The sequence below is a fragment of the Harpegnathos saltator genome, unplaced genomic scaffold (genome assembly GCF_003227715.2).
Source record: "Harpegnathos saltator strain DR-91 unplaced genomic scaffold, Hsal_v8.6 scaffold534, whole genome shotgun sequence".
Taxonomy (NCBI): domain Eukaryota; kingdom Metazoa; phylum Arthropoda; class Insecta; order Hymenoptera; family Formicidae; genus Harpegnathos; species Harpegnathos saltator.
This window is the reverse complement of record NW_020230354.1, coordinates 300,514-317,500: the sequence shown is the minus strand read 5'-3', so window position 1 is coordinate 317,500 and position 16,987 is coordinate 300,514. Positions and strand designations below refer to the sequence as shown.

Below are 16,987 nucleotides of genomic sequence, written 5' to 3'. Positions count from 1 at the left end.
AAAGAGAGAGAGAGAGAGTGAGAGAGAGGGTGTATGCGTGTATGGATGCGTGGGAGAGTGTGAAAGGAGAAAGAGATTGGGTGAGGGGGGCGGGAGGGAAGAAAAAATGGAGCGTTTTCGTTCTCAGTGCGTTGATATGATGCCGCGCGACAAACTCTCGTCCTCAGGAAAGCTTGTGTTTTCTGTTCCTCTGCTCCGTGCCAGTGCCGATTATAACGCTGCGATCGCACAATTTCCAAGCGGGTCGGACCTCTTCGTCGTGGTCTCGACCCGAGCGGGTGCCGTTGACGACGAGAATGCGATTGCCGCCATGGAACCCGCGCGACACGCATGGTGTTTATGTTTGCCGGGCGCGTGAATATGCGTGCCTCTCCTCGGACCGGTGGCGCCTTCTTTCAGCGTCTGGTACCCCCTCGCGCCGGCGAGGGCGGGTGTGAGGGTGGGGGAGAGAGGGTCGGATGAATGGGAAGATGGAGGAGGAGGGAGGATGAGGAGGATGCCGCCACCTTTCGAATCCGCCGCCAGCCACCTACAGCCGGCTGTACTTCGCAGCGTCTCGAAAGAACGCGAAATCTCGGAATACCACACGTGAAGAGCGCGTCTCGCGCGATGGCCACGTGGTGGACCCCGCGACTCTCTTCCGGCGTGATCACGCGTGGTCGTGTCACGTGATTCTCGCAGCGACGAAACGGAGGCGCGACCTCGGCTCGGGTGGGCTCGCGAAGGAGAGAGAGAGAGAGAGAGAGAGAGAGAGGGGGGGGACACATGCAGTGTGATTTCGAGTCGAGGTTTCGGGCTTTCGGCCCGAATCGATCGATCGGCCGGTAGCTGGCTGCCTGATTTAACGTTCGTCCGGTATACTTGAGGTTCGCTGGAGGATGCGCGATGATTCCGCTATGTGTTTGACCAACTGATTACATCATGTCGCTGACTAAGACGCCAGCGAGATATCGAATCGATTCCGTTCCGCTGGATTGTTTGTGTCCGGACTTAACACGTTTGTCTGCCGAGACCCTCGCTGTTTGAAGTAATATGCGAGGATTTCGTTCACCTTCGGCTGTGCTCGATAAACTGATTAGATCGCTGATTATGACGACCATGAAATACCGAATCGATTCTAATCGCTAGATGGTCGTTGAATTCGCTAGGTGGTCGCGCAGTGGTCACGATTTCATGCTCGTCCGATACGATGAGAAATTTCATGTTCGGAAAACGCGTCACTCGGCTTTTGTGCTCGCGTTCGTGGTGGGTGAACGCGTCATTGACCGCCATTAGCGCGGGTTACCAAATTGATTAGCACTCGTTAGATCGCTCCGTGTCAAGCGCGATGTTCATCAGACGGTGTCCGAGTTTGGTCGACCACTCGATCGACTCGTGCTCCGAATTATTCGTTGATGAACTTGATGCGACGAACGGTTTTGGCTTTGCTTCTTCTTCGGAAATGTTCTTCCTACCGCGCGTGCAATGTCGTCCGCTCGAGGAAAATCGCGAATTCTCGTCTGTCGCGTGGTGAACATCCGCCGGTTGACTTTTATCCCGAGTGTGGACGTTGAGAAACTACAACGCAAACGTTTGCTTGCATTCTTCTGAGCAATTCCCTCGGCTAGGATCGTTCGATACATAAAAATATATTTGTGCACACAGAAGGAAATTATAACACGAATATATGCTCGAATCGGTCGGCTACTCGGATTTCTTGCAACGACACGTGCTCTTTTAAGCTCGACTCGACAAGCGACGCGATTCGCTTAGCTGATTATATCCAGAAGAAAACCAAAACTGTCCAATTGTTTGCGCAGTCCGTCTAGCTTCCGATACGCGATTCATTGCAGGCCATTGCGAGCAAAATCCTTGAGTGAATCTTCCGGAGTGCATGCTCCCCGAATCGATCTATTGAATGTACGCCGTAGTATAAATATACTTAGAGATGATCCAAACGGAAATTGACAATACGAATGAACTGACAATACGACACGACGGACAAGTTATTGACAGATCTTTGCAGCTGCGTGTTTAGATTTTCGAATAAACGTTGGAATATACTCTACGTGGCTGTGTGTATCGGCACTTTTCTCTAAAAAGAGCAAGCGTGTAAACATATATGCGAGCCAGATACGTGTATTTCCCGTTTGACACTCTAAATGATATCAACTAAAATTGTGAAAACGGTCGAGATGAAATAACTACACCAACGTCATAAAATAATTACATTTACGATAACGTCGGAATGTCGACAATTATCTCAGCTATCTCGGTCTCTTCGCAAACGTCTCTCTCTCTCTCTCTCTCTCTCTCTCTCTCTCTCTCTCTCTCTCTCTCTCTCTCTCTCTCTCTCTTTTTTTTCCTTTCTCTCCGAAAAGCGTAAACTCTCTGCGACATTCGCGTTAAGAGCAATAAGTTATTCCCGCGTCGAATTGATCTGTGGGATAATAGTCGTTCCAGAGTTAACTCCGGCGATGATTACGCGCTAGGAAACGGTAGCTCACTTTGATTCTTCCAATTGGGAGGATCTAGATGGATAGGTGGATAGAGGTGGAGAGAGAGCTATAGAGTGTGGGCGAGCGGCGTGGCGGCGCGGCGGGAGGAAGGGGAGAGACAGAGACAGAAAGCGAGAGGGAACGCGTGGGAGAAAGATGGCTATATTGCGGCTCGGGAAAATCGATGTTCAAATGCGCCACCACGTGATTACGTCCACGTCCAAGCGGGAGCGTTATCTCGCTGTGTAATAATGCGAGGCGCGATTATTTGCGACGACGACGACGACTACGACGACGACTACAACGACGACGACGACGACGACGACGACGACGACGACGACGACGACGACGACGACGACGACAACGACGACGACGACGACGACGACGACGACGATGATGACGATGACGACGATGACGACGAAGACGACGACGACGACGACGATGACGACGGCGATGAAGAGCAACACGAGCGAACCCGCGGAGTGGGGGCCCCCTTCCGCGTGCGCGGCGGAAGGGCAAAGGGGGGAAGTCATGAATGAAAAGGGTGGGAGGTCGTTTCCTTATCGATGCACGCTGACGGATACTTAAGCCGGCTAATTAATGACGCGTACGTGGTTCGATTATGGTCGTCGGTGGTAGGCTGGCGCGCGGGAAGTGCGATTCCCCGCCTCGAAGAGAGCGGCGATTACGCTGCCGGCGGCAGCGTTCTTCCCGATCATCCGGATTATTCGCGGACCGAGTCGCGCTCGCGGCTGACCTAAAAAGCCGTCGTAGCGCAGTCGCGTTTTTTATCGTTCGACGACCTTGATGGAGCGAGGTCTTCATCTGCGGCTCTTTATGACGGTGGGAGATTGTCGTAAAGCCTTTAAGCAAACGCACGTCGCCCGGATACTCCCCGACGCAGGCCGGTAATTAACAATCACGTGGAACCTGTCCATCGATCCTTTATGACGAAGTCGTAAAGCAGCTGGCACGCGGATTTTCCACCTCGCGGTGCTGGTCGATAAACGGCGCGTGTTCGCTTTGGGAACCTTCCCGACACGAGGCGGTGCTCCACGAATGTAATTAATTCGCTCGCTAAAGCTTCGTTGGTTTTTACGTAACAGCTGTTGGATTTATGGGCGTCGATTGGCGGGCCTTGTGAAAATCGAAATATACGAAGCTCTGCCGAGTCTTTCAGCTGGCGAATTTTTGCGGAATGTTGAGAGAGAGGGAGAGAGAGAGAGAGAGAGAGAGAGAGAGAGAGAGAGAGAGAGAGAGAGAGAGAGAGGAAGAGAGCTACGACAAAATATCAGCGTCTATGCGCTGAAATCTTCCTGTGGGAGCGACGCTCGGGTTTGGTTAGCAGTTCGATTAATTTGTTTCTTCCGTCGATTTCATCAGACTAAAATAGATCGTGAGTAGGTCCCTCCGGCGCGCGGCGCGGATCAAGGTGGACGGAACCTCCCCCTCAGAGTGTGTGTGTGTGTGTGAGAGAGAGAGAGAGAGAGAGAGAGAGAGAGAGAGAGAGAGAGAGAGAGAGAGAGAGAGAATGAAAGAAAGAGAGAGAGAGAGAGAGAGTGAGAAGGGGGGAAAGAAAGAGAGAAAGAGAAGAGTAGCAAAGGGTCGAACGACCGGTCGATCAGTGGTGGTGGATCGATCGGTGAGCGGCTGGCACCGAAGAGGAAGAAGAAGAAGGAAAGGATACGAGACGGAGGCGCCGGTCCAAGGAGGAGGCGCGTAGCTCGCGTTGTGTCCGTGATCGCGGAAGATCCGGTCTCCGCGGGGCGCGTCGAAACGTGTTCGCGTGGCAAGAAGAGACGGGTGTTGTTCGATTGTTGGTTGATGTGTGGTGACACCTGCCGCCGAGGGCGGGAGACTGCGCAGGGGGTTGCAAAAGTAGTAACCGGAAGTTACCCTCTGCCGGCAGTCTCCCCGCGTCCGCTTCCTCTTCCGTCAACGACCCGCTGCCGGACGGCGTGCCTGATGGAATCGTCTTTCTTTTCTAGGAAAATGTTCATCGGCGGCCTGTCTTGGCAAACCAGTCCAGGTATGTGGCAGAGACACATGGCGAATCCGATTGAGGAGGTCGGATTCGCGATATTCCCTCGCGATCTCGCGTGATATACATAACCTATCCGGCTCCGGTAGCCTAACTAGCTCTAGCAACGCTGACGACCGACGTTCGTCCGCCTGTCCGAAGACGAGTCCCGTTCGCAAGTCTTACCGTTGCGGACATTATCTCCTTCCGCGCGCAATGCGTTTGTCCCGCGTACGTCACGCTTGTTATCCGTTGACTTGTACACATCGACGCGTTTTTCTCGCGATGCCGCCAAGTGGTATCGTTGCCTAACAAGTGGAAAAGCGGCTTCTTTATGGGGCGGGGGGAGGGGGTATGCCATTACTGAGCGGGATATACGAGTAACGGCTTTCTCCCGGCCGCTGCGAATTCCACCGCCGCGGCAAAGTTCGAGGCTGTCGCGCGCCGCGCGTTTTCGCCACGTTCATTGTCGTCGAGTGTCTTGTCGATTAAGCTGATGAAACATGACGTTTTTGTCAGGACGCGGGCCGCTCGAGTGTCGACTACTGAAAATGGTACTGTGCTGCTGTGTGTGATGAGAAAAAAAAACCTCTTTGACTCTTGTCTCTCTGAAAAATCGAGAAGTAGTGCTACAAAATATTCGATTGTCATCGTTTGATGCCGCGCGATCGCGCGAAATTTCGACAGCGTTTTAAGAGCAATTGCACCGACTGTTTTATCGTCCGGCGTTATGCTCCTCCGCACCGCGGCCGGAAAAGTGTTGGCGAGAAACGTCATCTATAAAAAGTTGGGAAGTATGCTTTCTGAAACTCTGAGAACTATCAAAATTTTATATTTTCCGCTGTGTTTTACTGCACTCGGCGCGTGTGTGTCGCGTTATTTCGTGACAGAGAGAGCGTCGCCACATGTATCATCCCTCGGAAGTGTGTTTTTTTTTTTCGCACAGCGCGTAAAAATATCGTGTACGAAAAATTGCAAAACCTAATGCCAAGTTTCGTTACACGACGTGTCCCAGCCAGCCGCGTTTTCTCATATTTACGCCTTGTAAAGAGCGAAGATTACGTCCGTTGACACGTTTGCGGCTCTTCAAACAATGATACATGAGAAGCTTCGTATTATCTGCCGCCGCCTCATACCTCGTCCACGTTTCTCTCCTCGCGATACAAAGCATTTTCGAAAGAAATCTCTCTTTGGAGATGGCCGGAGAAGCGACGTGAGAAGAACACGCCGCGCGAGAAAATCCGCGAACACGACGGTGGAATTCGATTCTGTCCGCCCGTGCATGAGGCTGTAGTATTTTCAGCAGGCTGAAAAGTGTCACGTGTACGGAAAATAAGGAAAATTGATAACCTTTATTTTACATGACGCGTCATACCCGCGTGTATCTTTGCACTTCTCACGATGATGCTTCAAGGGCTAAGGACGGCACGATCTATCGATACATTTCGACGTTACGTTGGACAGTTTGGTATTATTTCAACGCGATGGCGAAATCCTCATCCTGTGTGTGAATGCGACGAATGAGGACACCCGAATAATAGATGTCGACTCCTTCTCTCTGTTTCGCGACGTTACGGTAAACTTTATTACGTTGACGCAATAATGATGACGCGAGACACGTAATGACACCGTGCGGAGGAAACGCATTACGAAACGGACGGACGGACGGAAATGCTCGGAAACGCGCGGTCGCATTTTGCCGAATGCTCATGACGGCGGTCGTGCACTCGGGTCGGCTTTTTCGCGATATCTAATCGGGTCGGTTTGATGATGCCCGTGCACGCGTGCTAATCCTAATCGCCCTCGCCGCTCACTTGCATTCGCGCTGCGTTCACGAAAGATATTGCTGACCGACCTCGATAGTATTCGCTGCCGTGCACGGCTCATCGCGTTTTATACGTGTCACACGACAGTTCGCCGGCAAATTGCCATCAAATTGCCGTGGAAATCCGCAAAGACGATTATTTCGCGGTAAATATTCGCGCCAGAGAGAAACGATAACACGGGCGTCTCCCACTCCCACTTATTTGATAAATCTCGTCGAAATGCCGCGTAGAATTCCGACAATTAATCATCAATGGCCAGCGACGGGAAAACTATTTCCGCGCAAGGCACTATTTATTATTTTTGTTATATCACTGCTACTTTTGTCCGCGAGACATTTTTGCTACACACGTCGCAATGTACTGTGTACAATGTGTATGGTGTATCTCAGAAATATACAGCGCACAATATACGACGTCGTCTTCTAAGAGACGCGATTACGTGTCGGCGGTTGGATTTTGTAGCAACGGTTCTTCTTCAGCATCGAGTTCTTTCCGAGGAAAGAGAGAGAGGCAGAGAGAGAGTGTGTGTGTGTGTGTGTGTAGAGTAGAGCAGGGTAGAGAGGGGGAAGGAGGAAGGGAAGGAGAGAGAGAGAGAGAGAGAGAGAGAAAAGGGGGGGGGCTTGAAAGAATACGAGGAGCGAGCTCATTAGCGTTATTTGCTGTTGTTGCGTAAGTCATATCTCCGTCTTGCTCGTTTCTCGCTGCTTCCTCGCTCGCTTTTCACGCCGCAACTTCGCTCTTTCTCCGCGCGAGCCCGTCTACGTAGGATGTAAACGGATAACTTTTATAAACTTCGCCGGCGGCGTGCGGGACGCGCCGGTACACGTAACTTGCCGAGCGAAATATAGGGGGTCCAAGAACGAGCGAGTGAGCGCTCCGTGTCGGTGGCGCAGTAGAGCGATAAAAGATGCCGGTGTAACATAAATGAGCGGATCAACTTCCGTTTAATTTACACACTCGCGCTGTCGCGCTTTGAAAGGGCTAAAGTGCGCTAAATTGCGCCGCGGAATCAGGTCAGCGGCAGCCGAGAGATTCTCGCTCGCCAGATTTTGCGCCTCATAGCGCAAAACCGCCGGCCCCCTCCCCTGCCGCCTCATCTCTCTCGCTTTCTTCACGGAACACGCCTATCGTTTCGAAAGTTGCTTGCATATTGAATAAGTTGCACGCATTGTACTCCCCCGTTTGCAACGCACCGCGCCAAGTTTGTAAATTATCCATTTTACAACGCCTTACATAATTGCAGGAAGATGCGCGCTTGCCGCGCCGGCGTTTCACGTCGCCGTCCTCGCGCTTCGTCGTCTTGCGTTATCCTTTCTGGTTTCCGCAAAGTCCATCGAGTTCTCTCTCGAGTGCTCCGGCCGGTCTGAGACCGCAGACTTCTCGCGCCACGCTTAATGAGTGCTGCACGTTACCTCGTATTGGATAATAATACGCGGAAGAAAGAATTGATTCTCCTCGATTATTACGCTCCGTCCGCCACACGCTATAGTGATATTATGGTCCGTGCGATGGGACGGCCCGTGGGCTTTTTACCTTTATTTTTCCAGGCTTTTTCCCTCCTCTCCTTTTCCTCTCTTTTCTTTTTGAATCACGATTTCACACCGCTGGCGTTGACACTTCTCCTCCTTTCAGCCAGATCTAACGCAGGATCAACGTTTCGTTTGCTTTTCACCTGCGCACACGCGGTCTAACGACTGCTTTTGGAATTTCAGGCAGGTCTCTTAAAAATATTTAAAAATAATTAAAGACTATATAGGAGTTCTTTGGGATTGTGAGATTCGACAGTTGAAAGGACTTTTCCCAAAGCGAGACTAGCCCGTGCCACGAGAATATGACGCGTATTTTCGTATAAAGCGTATTTTGTTCGTCAATTCGTCGGAATATTGCAACCCGTCAAAAACGCTCGAACCGCCGTCGGTGTAAATAGAAATTGCTTTGGATCTTGCGGTGCTGCAAAGTGAGGCGTCGATTTCACCCGGGCGTTTCTATCGCGGCTTATCGCAATTGTCGCGCGCTCCGAAGTGACCGCGAATTTCGCGACGTTTATTCGAGAGAGCCCCGGCGGGAAACCTGGGCGAAACGGCGATATCATAAACTCCACGATGATAGCGCGACACCGGACAATTATCGCGGCTTTAAATCGCGGAGCTTGCTAGGCTTGAGTGATAGCGATTCTCCTCATCAAATGCTCACACGACGGGGGGCGGGGGGGAACCTATATGTGTGATACGTCGTTCGCCGTTTCGTGCGCGCTAAGCGCGGGCCGCGCTCGTTCTTTTTCACACACCGCATCGACGATATATGATGGCCGATTCGGAAAACCGATAGCTGCTGGAATAACATTTTTCTTGGCCTGTTTAAAACGGTGCCCCGCGGCTCGCCGCGCCCGGCGGCCCGGCGTCGTTATTCGTCGGCGGATAATTGTCGATCAGGTTATTTGCACGCTTGACGCTGCGACTCGCGAATATCCCCGCGTGCCGTAGAGAGCGGTGTAACGATAATCGAGCGCGAGTCAGCGCGCGTCAGGAAGGATATTATTTACCCAACGCGATGAGGAATTATCTTAAAATTAACGTTCCCCGGCTAGAGCCTCGCTGAGCCCCACGGCCTTCTGCCCGGTCGGCTCTTCTTTTCCGTCGACGCGACGAGGTCTCTCTCTCTCTCTCTCTCTCTCTCTCTCTCTCTCTCTCTCTCTCGCGCGCGCGGATGAAAATCCGCTCTTTCGACCGAGTCGGCTCCGTCTCCGCTGCGGTCCGCTCGCTTAGACAGCGCGACGCAATGGATCGATCGGCGAGAATCACTCTAAACAATTCGACAGCGATTACGCTATCTACAGGGCCATTTATAATGCAGCGGCTTTGCTCATTTGCGGTCGCGCATTAACGGGATTCGCCGATCCCCCGCGTTCGGAGCCGATGCTATTAATTGCTATTATACAACATTAACGCGGTCTCGCTGTTGGAATAATTTCACCGTGTCCCGTGTCTATCGTGTTACACGGCGCAAATCCACGCAAAATCCAATCGGCCGGCCGCGCGCGGGCGCGAATTTCGTCCAACAAGCGCGCCGCGACATCTTGGGCGTTCCAAACGCCAGACTGACGCTTTGGGAGCGGTCCAGAGCTTGTGGAAACAATATATACACACCACTCGGAACTTACAAGCACGCGTCAGTTTACACCTGATTTTCGTCACTCTCGCCGAGAGAGTTAATGTACGAGCTTTGCAACTGCAGCCGCTGAGAAATTGCGACTCATACACCAGCGCGCGTCTTGCGCTTGTCTGCCTTCGTGCTCGTTCTCGCGCACGGCCGCGGGCCGCGATTCATGATGTATCCGTTTAAACTCTCGTCGCGCCGTCGACTTCCCAGCTATTCGCGAGGAAAACAATATGCGCGCGCGCGCGCGCGATGCAATGCAGGCGACCTCACGTATTTCCGCCGTGCGTGTGCAGTTTCTTTCATGAAATTAAAGTCGGCCATGCCGAACGTGAATGGCGCGCGCGCGCGCGCGCGCGACGTCAGTAGCCTCCGGCTTGCTTGAGCTTGAGCGAAATATCGATCATCGCGGCGAGTTCTCGCCGGAAGCGTATCACGTGAGAGCGAATCTGCTTCCTGCTCGATCTCCCGAGCGAGCGGCCATCGTGTCTCCGCGATTTTCCTTTCGCCTTTATTGCCGCGGCGCGATCGCGACGTCGCAGTGGGACGTCGAGGTCTATTCGCGGTGAAACCTTCGTCGGGGAATTTCCCCGAACGCGCGAGGTGACGAGTGCGAGCTCGAATAAATAGTGCAATTAGCATCGAGCTGTTCGCGTGGCGCGCGCGATTCGCGGTAAAGGTGTGCGAGACATGAACGAGCCTGCGCTATCGGCTCTCGCAGGCGCGACAAGTCAATCGCGCAAACGAGCACAGACGAGCGAAACCTCTGACGTTTCCCTGACGTTGTCGTCGTCATTGTCGCTGTCGCTGTCGCTGTCGCTGTCGTTGTCGTCGTCGTCGTTGTTGCTTCCACCGTCCGCGTCGTCGTCGTCGTAGTCGTCGTCGTCGTCATCGTCGTCGTCGTGGTCGTGGTCGTGGTCGTGGTCGTCGTCGTGGTCGTCATGGTGGTGTCTGATGCAATCGAGCGCAACAGACTCCACTCTCGACTCTCCCGCTATTTTTAAACGTAATTGCACCAGGCCGTTTTAATGGGCGACCAGGCATAGTGACGGAGATAGAGACAGTCCGGGCGGCGCGCGCGCGCGCGCGCGCGAGAAAGAGAGAGAGAGAGAGAGGCAAAAATTCGCCGGCGAATTTCGCCGAGCACATTAACCCGCGAATCTCTCGGCCGGATCGTCGACGGCTTCGTCGTCGGCGGACGAATAATGAATGAAGCTCGATGATTCAGGTCAATGTACGAGTATCTGTGCGCGCCGATTGATCATCGCCGTCGTGTCGCGGCGATCCGTTTCCAACACGGATACACAACAAGTGCGTCTGATCCACTCTGCGCGTTATTTCCGCAGAGGAGCGAGGCCTCTCCGCCTCCGCGCCGTCGCCGCCGCTTTGTTGTATTCGAACGAGAACGCGATATCGAAGTTGATACCGCGCGCGCGCACCTGGCCTTTCGTTGCTCCGACACGATACCTGCCGCTTGACTTTGCGAATATCCATCCATCGCCGGCTCCCCCGCCGCGCCGCGCCGCGCCGCGCCGGCCGAGAGCGATTGGATCGATTTCTTTAGCCACTATGAATTACGACGCACTTGGCGCGATAAGATCACAATGACGAGGCTCGTCACGCGCGCGCAGGCTTAATGTGGAGCGAAACGAGACGTCAGTCGATTAGTCAGAGAGCACCGCAGTCGTCATCCCTAAACAACGCCAATTAGTACCACTCTAGAGCGAATTATAAATAGTACACGTTAGGTAGGTCTGGATTGAATTAGGCGAGCTTTAGGTCGCGTATTAGCGCCAATGACGCGTTTCGCGTGCGCGCGCGCGCGCGCGCGCGCGCGTCGTGCCTCTCGTGTCGCTCGGCGTATTTTTAGACATAATTTCGAGAAGTGCGTAGTAATATATGCCGTTAGGACCGGCACGGCTCGGTAATTAATCCTGATTAACGATCGGTCGGCTCGCCGCTCGTGCGCCGTATACGCTGCGCCAATTGCAGCGGCGCAGCCGTAGTTTCGGCTTGAGAGAGAGAGAGAGAGAGAGAGAGAGAGAGAGAGAGAGAGAGAGAGAGAGGGAGGGAGGGAGAGAGAGAGAGAGAGAGAGAGTTCAGTTAGCTCGTCCGATTTTGCCTTATGAGCGAAATTTCATCGCACGCGCAAGAACCTCCCCGCGTGCGATCGAGACGCGAAAGTTCCGCGAGTACGCGCGCCGTTCGTTGATACTTGGAAGAAAAGTCGGCGCACTCTCGCTGCGCCGTTAATTGCGAAAGTTCGCACGCGCCGGGATCGTCGCCGATCGCCAATCACACATCGCGCGTTCTCGTGACTATCCGGCGAATATCGGCCGACGATTTGACGTTGCTACCTGCGCTGCTGCGGGCGCGCGGGAATACGGGTTTACCGTACGTTTTCGATCGAACGCAACCGAGTCGCGGGGTTGTCGTGACGTCACGCGGCGGCCGGCCCGCTCGCGCAACCGGATATCCAAAATATCGATGAACAAAATAAATACGCGCCCTTCCCTCCTCCTCTATTATTTTCCTGAAACATTAAAGCGAGCCGAGGTGTGTGTTTTGAACAGGCCCGGGCAAACGTTGCTTCCGCTATATTTCACCCGTAACATGATTGCCGCGACGGGACGCGGCGCGCTACGCACATCCGTCGAATGCGCGAACTGTCGCGACATCAGAAATATTATTCGCAGATGGCTGCTGCCGTTCGCGATTTAACGGCGAATATTTTTCGCGGCGGTTTAACCGTGACGGCGCGCGCGTGCCCGCCGTTGGTTTCACATCGCTGGAACGCTTTCGCTGCGCGCAGGGTACGCGCGTATCGACCGTGCAAGTGTATCCGTGAGGGTTGTTTTTTCCTCTTTTTCTTTTTTTTGTTGTTGACCCTTTGCAGCGCGCATGCACGTAAATACGTGTGCGCCGTTAATGCGCGCCGTTTCAAAGCTACACGTTGCAAAGCGCGCGCTCGCGCGGCGGTAAAATTGACCGCCTCGTGTTCGGTGATACGATATCTCAGCGCTTGCGGGAGGCCGGGGGAGGCGAGGGGGAAACGATAAGGAAATTCGAGATTCACGTTCTCACGGCGATGCAATTTCGCGTCAATTATGCTTCTTGGAGCGTCCATTTTGCGCTCTATAGAATAGGAGTGACTGGGAAATTGTTCCGTGGGAAAAATCTCGCGTCGACAGAGAGAGAGAGAGAGAGAGAGAGTTCGCGAACTTCCTCCGCATCAAGTTCCAAAGTTCCAGGATCTACAGGATTCAGATATCTGAATAGCTTCTGAGGCTGCACTCGCCACGAATCTGCGCTCTCCATCCCGCGTGTTTGAAAATTTAACAAACCGCCGATACGGCCCGACGACTGACGACGACGACGACGACGACGACGACGACGGCGAGAGTGTTTTGCGCGCGGCTCGTCTCTCGCTTGAACGCTGATCGAGAGAAAGGACGGTAGTTTCGGGACGTCCTGTATATCCCGCCGCATTTCCGCGCATAGATCTCTCCTTTCGAAGGGAACGGATGGCTCGGCGACGGCGTTACGTGGTTTTGAATATGTATGCAACCGGCAGTCGTTCGCACGGTCGACGAACACTCTTATCCGCGAGCATCTCGTTTTGCCGGCTCGCAGATCTCGAACAAGAAGCGCCTTGTGCTCCGATACGTGTAGGTTAGAAAGAGTCTCATAACAGTCGGTGCCCCTCTTCCCTTATCGGGCAAACCGTCGTCACGATCGCGCCTCTTCTTTCTCTGTTTTTCTTTCGTCTCCTCCTCCTCCCCTCCCCCCTCTTCTCTCTCTCTCTCTCTCTCTCTCTCTCTCTCTCTCTCTCTCTCTCTCTCTTGCCCTCTCGCACATTCGCGTTTCTCCAGCGTTTCTCGCATGCGCCGGTGTAAGATAAGCCAAAGCTTGCCTAAGATAAAAAGAAATATTGCGTGCAACACCGGAAGTTGCAAAGAGACACTTAAGCAGGGAGAGAGAGAGAGAGAGAGAGAGAGAGAGAGAGAGAGAGAGAGAGAGAGAGAGGGAAGGATACACGCGATGCGAAAATAGATGGACAATCAGCGAGTTCGACGTCACGTTAAAAAGAATATTGAATGCCCGACGAAACCGTTGGGAAAAAGCCCCGAATCCGCGTTTCCACGCTACTCTCTATTTATTGTACCGCGTTTATTGACATTGATCGCGCTGCGTTTGCGAGCATGCCGATATTTTTCCTTATTTTATTTTGCTTCGGATTACAACTCGTTCTCCCGCTACCAAAACGGACTCGATATCGCGCGTCGTCGTGCGTTCGGATATGCATTTTTACGACTCCGTTGAATGATTCGGAAATTCTTTTCTTCGATTTTTTACACGGCCGAGAGATGCCGAGAGCTGCGATTTGCATCGAGAGATGCGATTTATATCGGAAAGTGTGTTAAAGAGATGTATATCGCGCACGTGCACTTTGCATTCCGATGTTACTCGGCTCTCCAGATAAGACCAGGTCGGTCATGAACGATCAGCGTGCGCTGTTTAAACAAACGGAAGATATTCTAGATCGCATTAGATACTCCGGCATTCTGTGTATATTTTTTTTTCTCACGTCCGCTCCGTTGTTATTGCTCGATGATATCGCGCAACGACAGCTTCCACTTACTTAGCTTGAAATATCGATGAATCGCGCTCTCTTGGAAATAACGATCGACGATAAGAAAAGTAGGACGAGTCGCGGACTTGACCCACGATTTGCGATTTATGACGGCGAATCTTTGATTCGTTGTCGACCGTACCGCGATCGAGCGCGAAAAGTGGAATCTCCGGTGAAGAATAGCGTCGCGCCGGGAAGGAGAGTGTATTTCGTAAACCTCGGGAGAAAAGCAGTCCGATACCGGCGCAACGGAATACCAGCGTAAACTCTGAAATAAAGAGAGAGAGAGAGAGAGAGAGAGAGAGAGAGAGAGAGAGAGAGAGAGAGAGAGAGAGAGAGAGAGAGAGAGAGAGAGAGAGAGACATTCCCGGCGGTTCTCTCTTCACTTTGTGAGTTTCCGTTATCATCGCGATTTCAGCTCAAATACGACTTTGCATCTCGTCGCCCTCGTCTCTCGTTATCTCGATCGTTTCCGTTACGTTAATTCACTCTCTCTCTCTCTCTCTCTCTCTCTCTCTCTCTCTCTCTCTCTTTCTCTCTCCTTTACTTCGCACGTGTACGTGTGACCGCTTTCGTCCGGGAATTAATGTAACGCGCCGCCGAGTGCATCGCATGCAAGTGCATTTGTATCACATTGTTGCGGACGTCGCTCGATAATAACGTCGCGATCTCTCGTGGATAACGACGCGCGATAATCTCTCTCCGTGGGCGCTGCGCGCACGACACTTTCGTTTCGCGAAATTGAAACGCCTGTGTTCAAAGATTTGCGGTTATTGCGTCGCGTGCTCCAATTCGGCCGTAGCTGTGCCGCCGCGCCGCGGCGAGTGCATCCAGCGATTAAACTGCATTACGATTTGTCCGAGTACGCCGCTTAACGCAGTCATGATTTCTTCCAGATTACACACCGCGGGCCGCTCCGACGGTCACTCCGCGCCCGACGCTCTCGTTTTACGGAAACGGGAACGCGCTCGTGCTTGAGTTTCCGCCAGCAGGAGTCGCGCTCGCACGTGAGCAATAATTTCACGGGATAACGTTATATACTGGCGTCGCGTGCGCGCCGAGAAACGCCGCGGATCCTCAGCGATCGGCGACCGAATTTGTAGAGGTCTCCGCTTGATCGCAGTTTGTTCGCCGCGATTTGCACATCGTGATTGAAACGTTATATATCGACCAGCGGCCAACGCGCGGCGGTAAGCGGCGGCGTCGACGACGACGACGACGATACAGCAGCCGTCTCGTAACAGGATACGGAGAAGTTAACACTCGTGATGCGCGCGCGCGCGCCTTACGTACCTGCCTGACATTCCCGCCTGACATATAAGATTTGCATTTAACGCCTCGCGCGAATCTCCACGCTACGTTACGGTGGCCATATTTGCGCGAAATTATCCGCGACGTAAATAATAATAAACAGCGGGAAGAACGGCGGCGCCGCCGTATACCGACGAGGGTGGAGGTTGCAGGAGGGAGGAAGTAGGGCGAGAGAGAGAGAGAGAGAGAGAGAGAGAGAGAGAGAGAGGGAGAGAGAAAAAGGAGGCGCAGAAGAGAGTAAAAGGGAGGGAAGTACACGCGCTTTCGCAATAGAGTTATCAGCGGCGGTTATCGCTGCAAGTTCTCCGTGTCGATTAATAATAACGACGCTCTCGCGCGCGCACTCGTCGGCGCACAGAACGCTACGATTATTACCTTCGACATTTCCGCTCCGCGTGATACGGAGCAAGCGTTTACATATAACATCTGCATGCAATGCCTCACGTGCTCCGGATCGCGGTGGAATCCGTCCGCGACGACGGACGCGGAGTAGTGCATCGCGGAGTGCATCCAGCGCATCGTTCCCACCGCGCTCCTCCTCCCCCGTCATTCCGCGCGGTCGTTCGCGCCAGATGCTTCGTCGTTTTCTCCTGTCGGATGCACGTGCTGCTCGTATCGTTCGTTTCGGCCAGCACCGATCGTCGGGCTCTGCAAGGTGCAGCAGGATGAAGCACCGACGGAGGGGACAGAGAAAGAGAGAGAGCGTGCGCGCACGTGTGTATGTGTGTGTGTGTGTGTTTGTGGGCGCCCGCGCGCGCGCGCGCCTAGTGTGTATTTGTGTGAGCGGGGCACGATGTGAGAGGATCGCGTTGATGCGAGCATAAATGTTTACGTTACGTGTCGCTCGATAACGTTCGTTATCGGCAGTCTTTGAGGCCGTGCGCGGCGCGAGTAAACTCGCACCGTGCGAGGATCGCGACGCGGAGGCCGCTCGCGAAGTGCGCGGCAGCCACGACGCGAATTTCGAGAGATCGCGCGAAAATAGAACCGACCGCTCTAACCGCGGCGGTTCTCAGTCGCGGGACTCTCGACGACGGCACGCGCGCGCTTCAACCCTTTAAATGATATCGGTAGGGATGGGGGGGAGGGGCGAGGGACCCGGGAATTTTCAGCGGTGTTTGGGAAAAAGGTGAAAAGTGTGCTGCTCGCGAAGTGCGAGGCGCTAATCAGCAGCCTGCCGCACCGCGCAACTCTCTTTGCGCAACTCTTTGTCCCTTTTTTTTTATAACTGCAGATTTTTAATTGCGGGAATTTACGGTAACTGAAAAATACCTGTGCTTTTCCATTTCCACCTCGGGACGCGGAGTGATTTCGACGTTAACATAATTTCAACATTTTAATATTTCTTTTTTCGTGTATAATTAATATCTCATCGTTTATAATTCATACTTGTTATCATTTATAATTAATACTTGATATCATTTATAATTAATGCTCGTTTTATCATATTTCCTTTTTCGCGATTTTTCATCCTTTTTCATTTTAATAATGTCTGCATGTTATAGAATCCAAATATTTCATCATTTTAAAAAGTATCAAAGTGATATCGAGAGAGAGAGAGAGA

At 52.9% G+C, this 16,987-nt stretch overlaps 1 protein-coding gene across 1 annotated transcript in view; it reads left to right on the top strand.

Annotated features, from left to right (window-relative positions):
• Nucleotides 1–16,987, top strand: part of LOC112589517 (RNA-binding protein Musashi homolog Rbp6-like) — a 285,269-nt gene that overhangs the window by 516 nt on the left and 267,766 nt on the right. Inside the window, exon 2 of the mRNA XM_025303150.1 lies at nt 4,466–4,506. Coding sequence (XP_025158935.1) covers nt 4,466–4,506 — 41 coding nt within the window. The remainder of the gene's footprint in view (nt 1–4,465; nt 4,507–16,987) is intronic.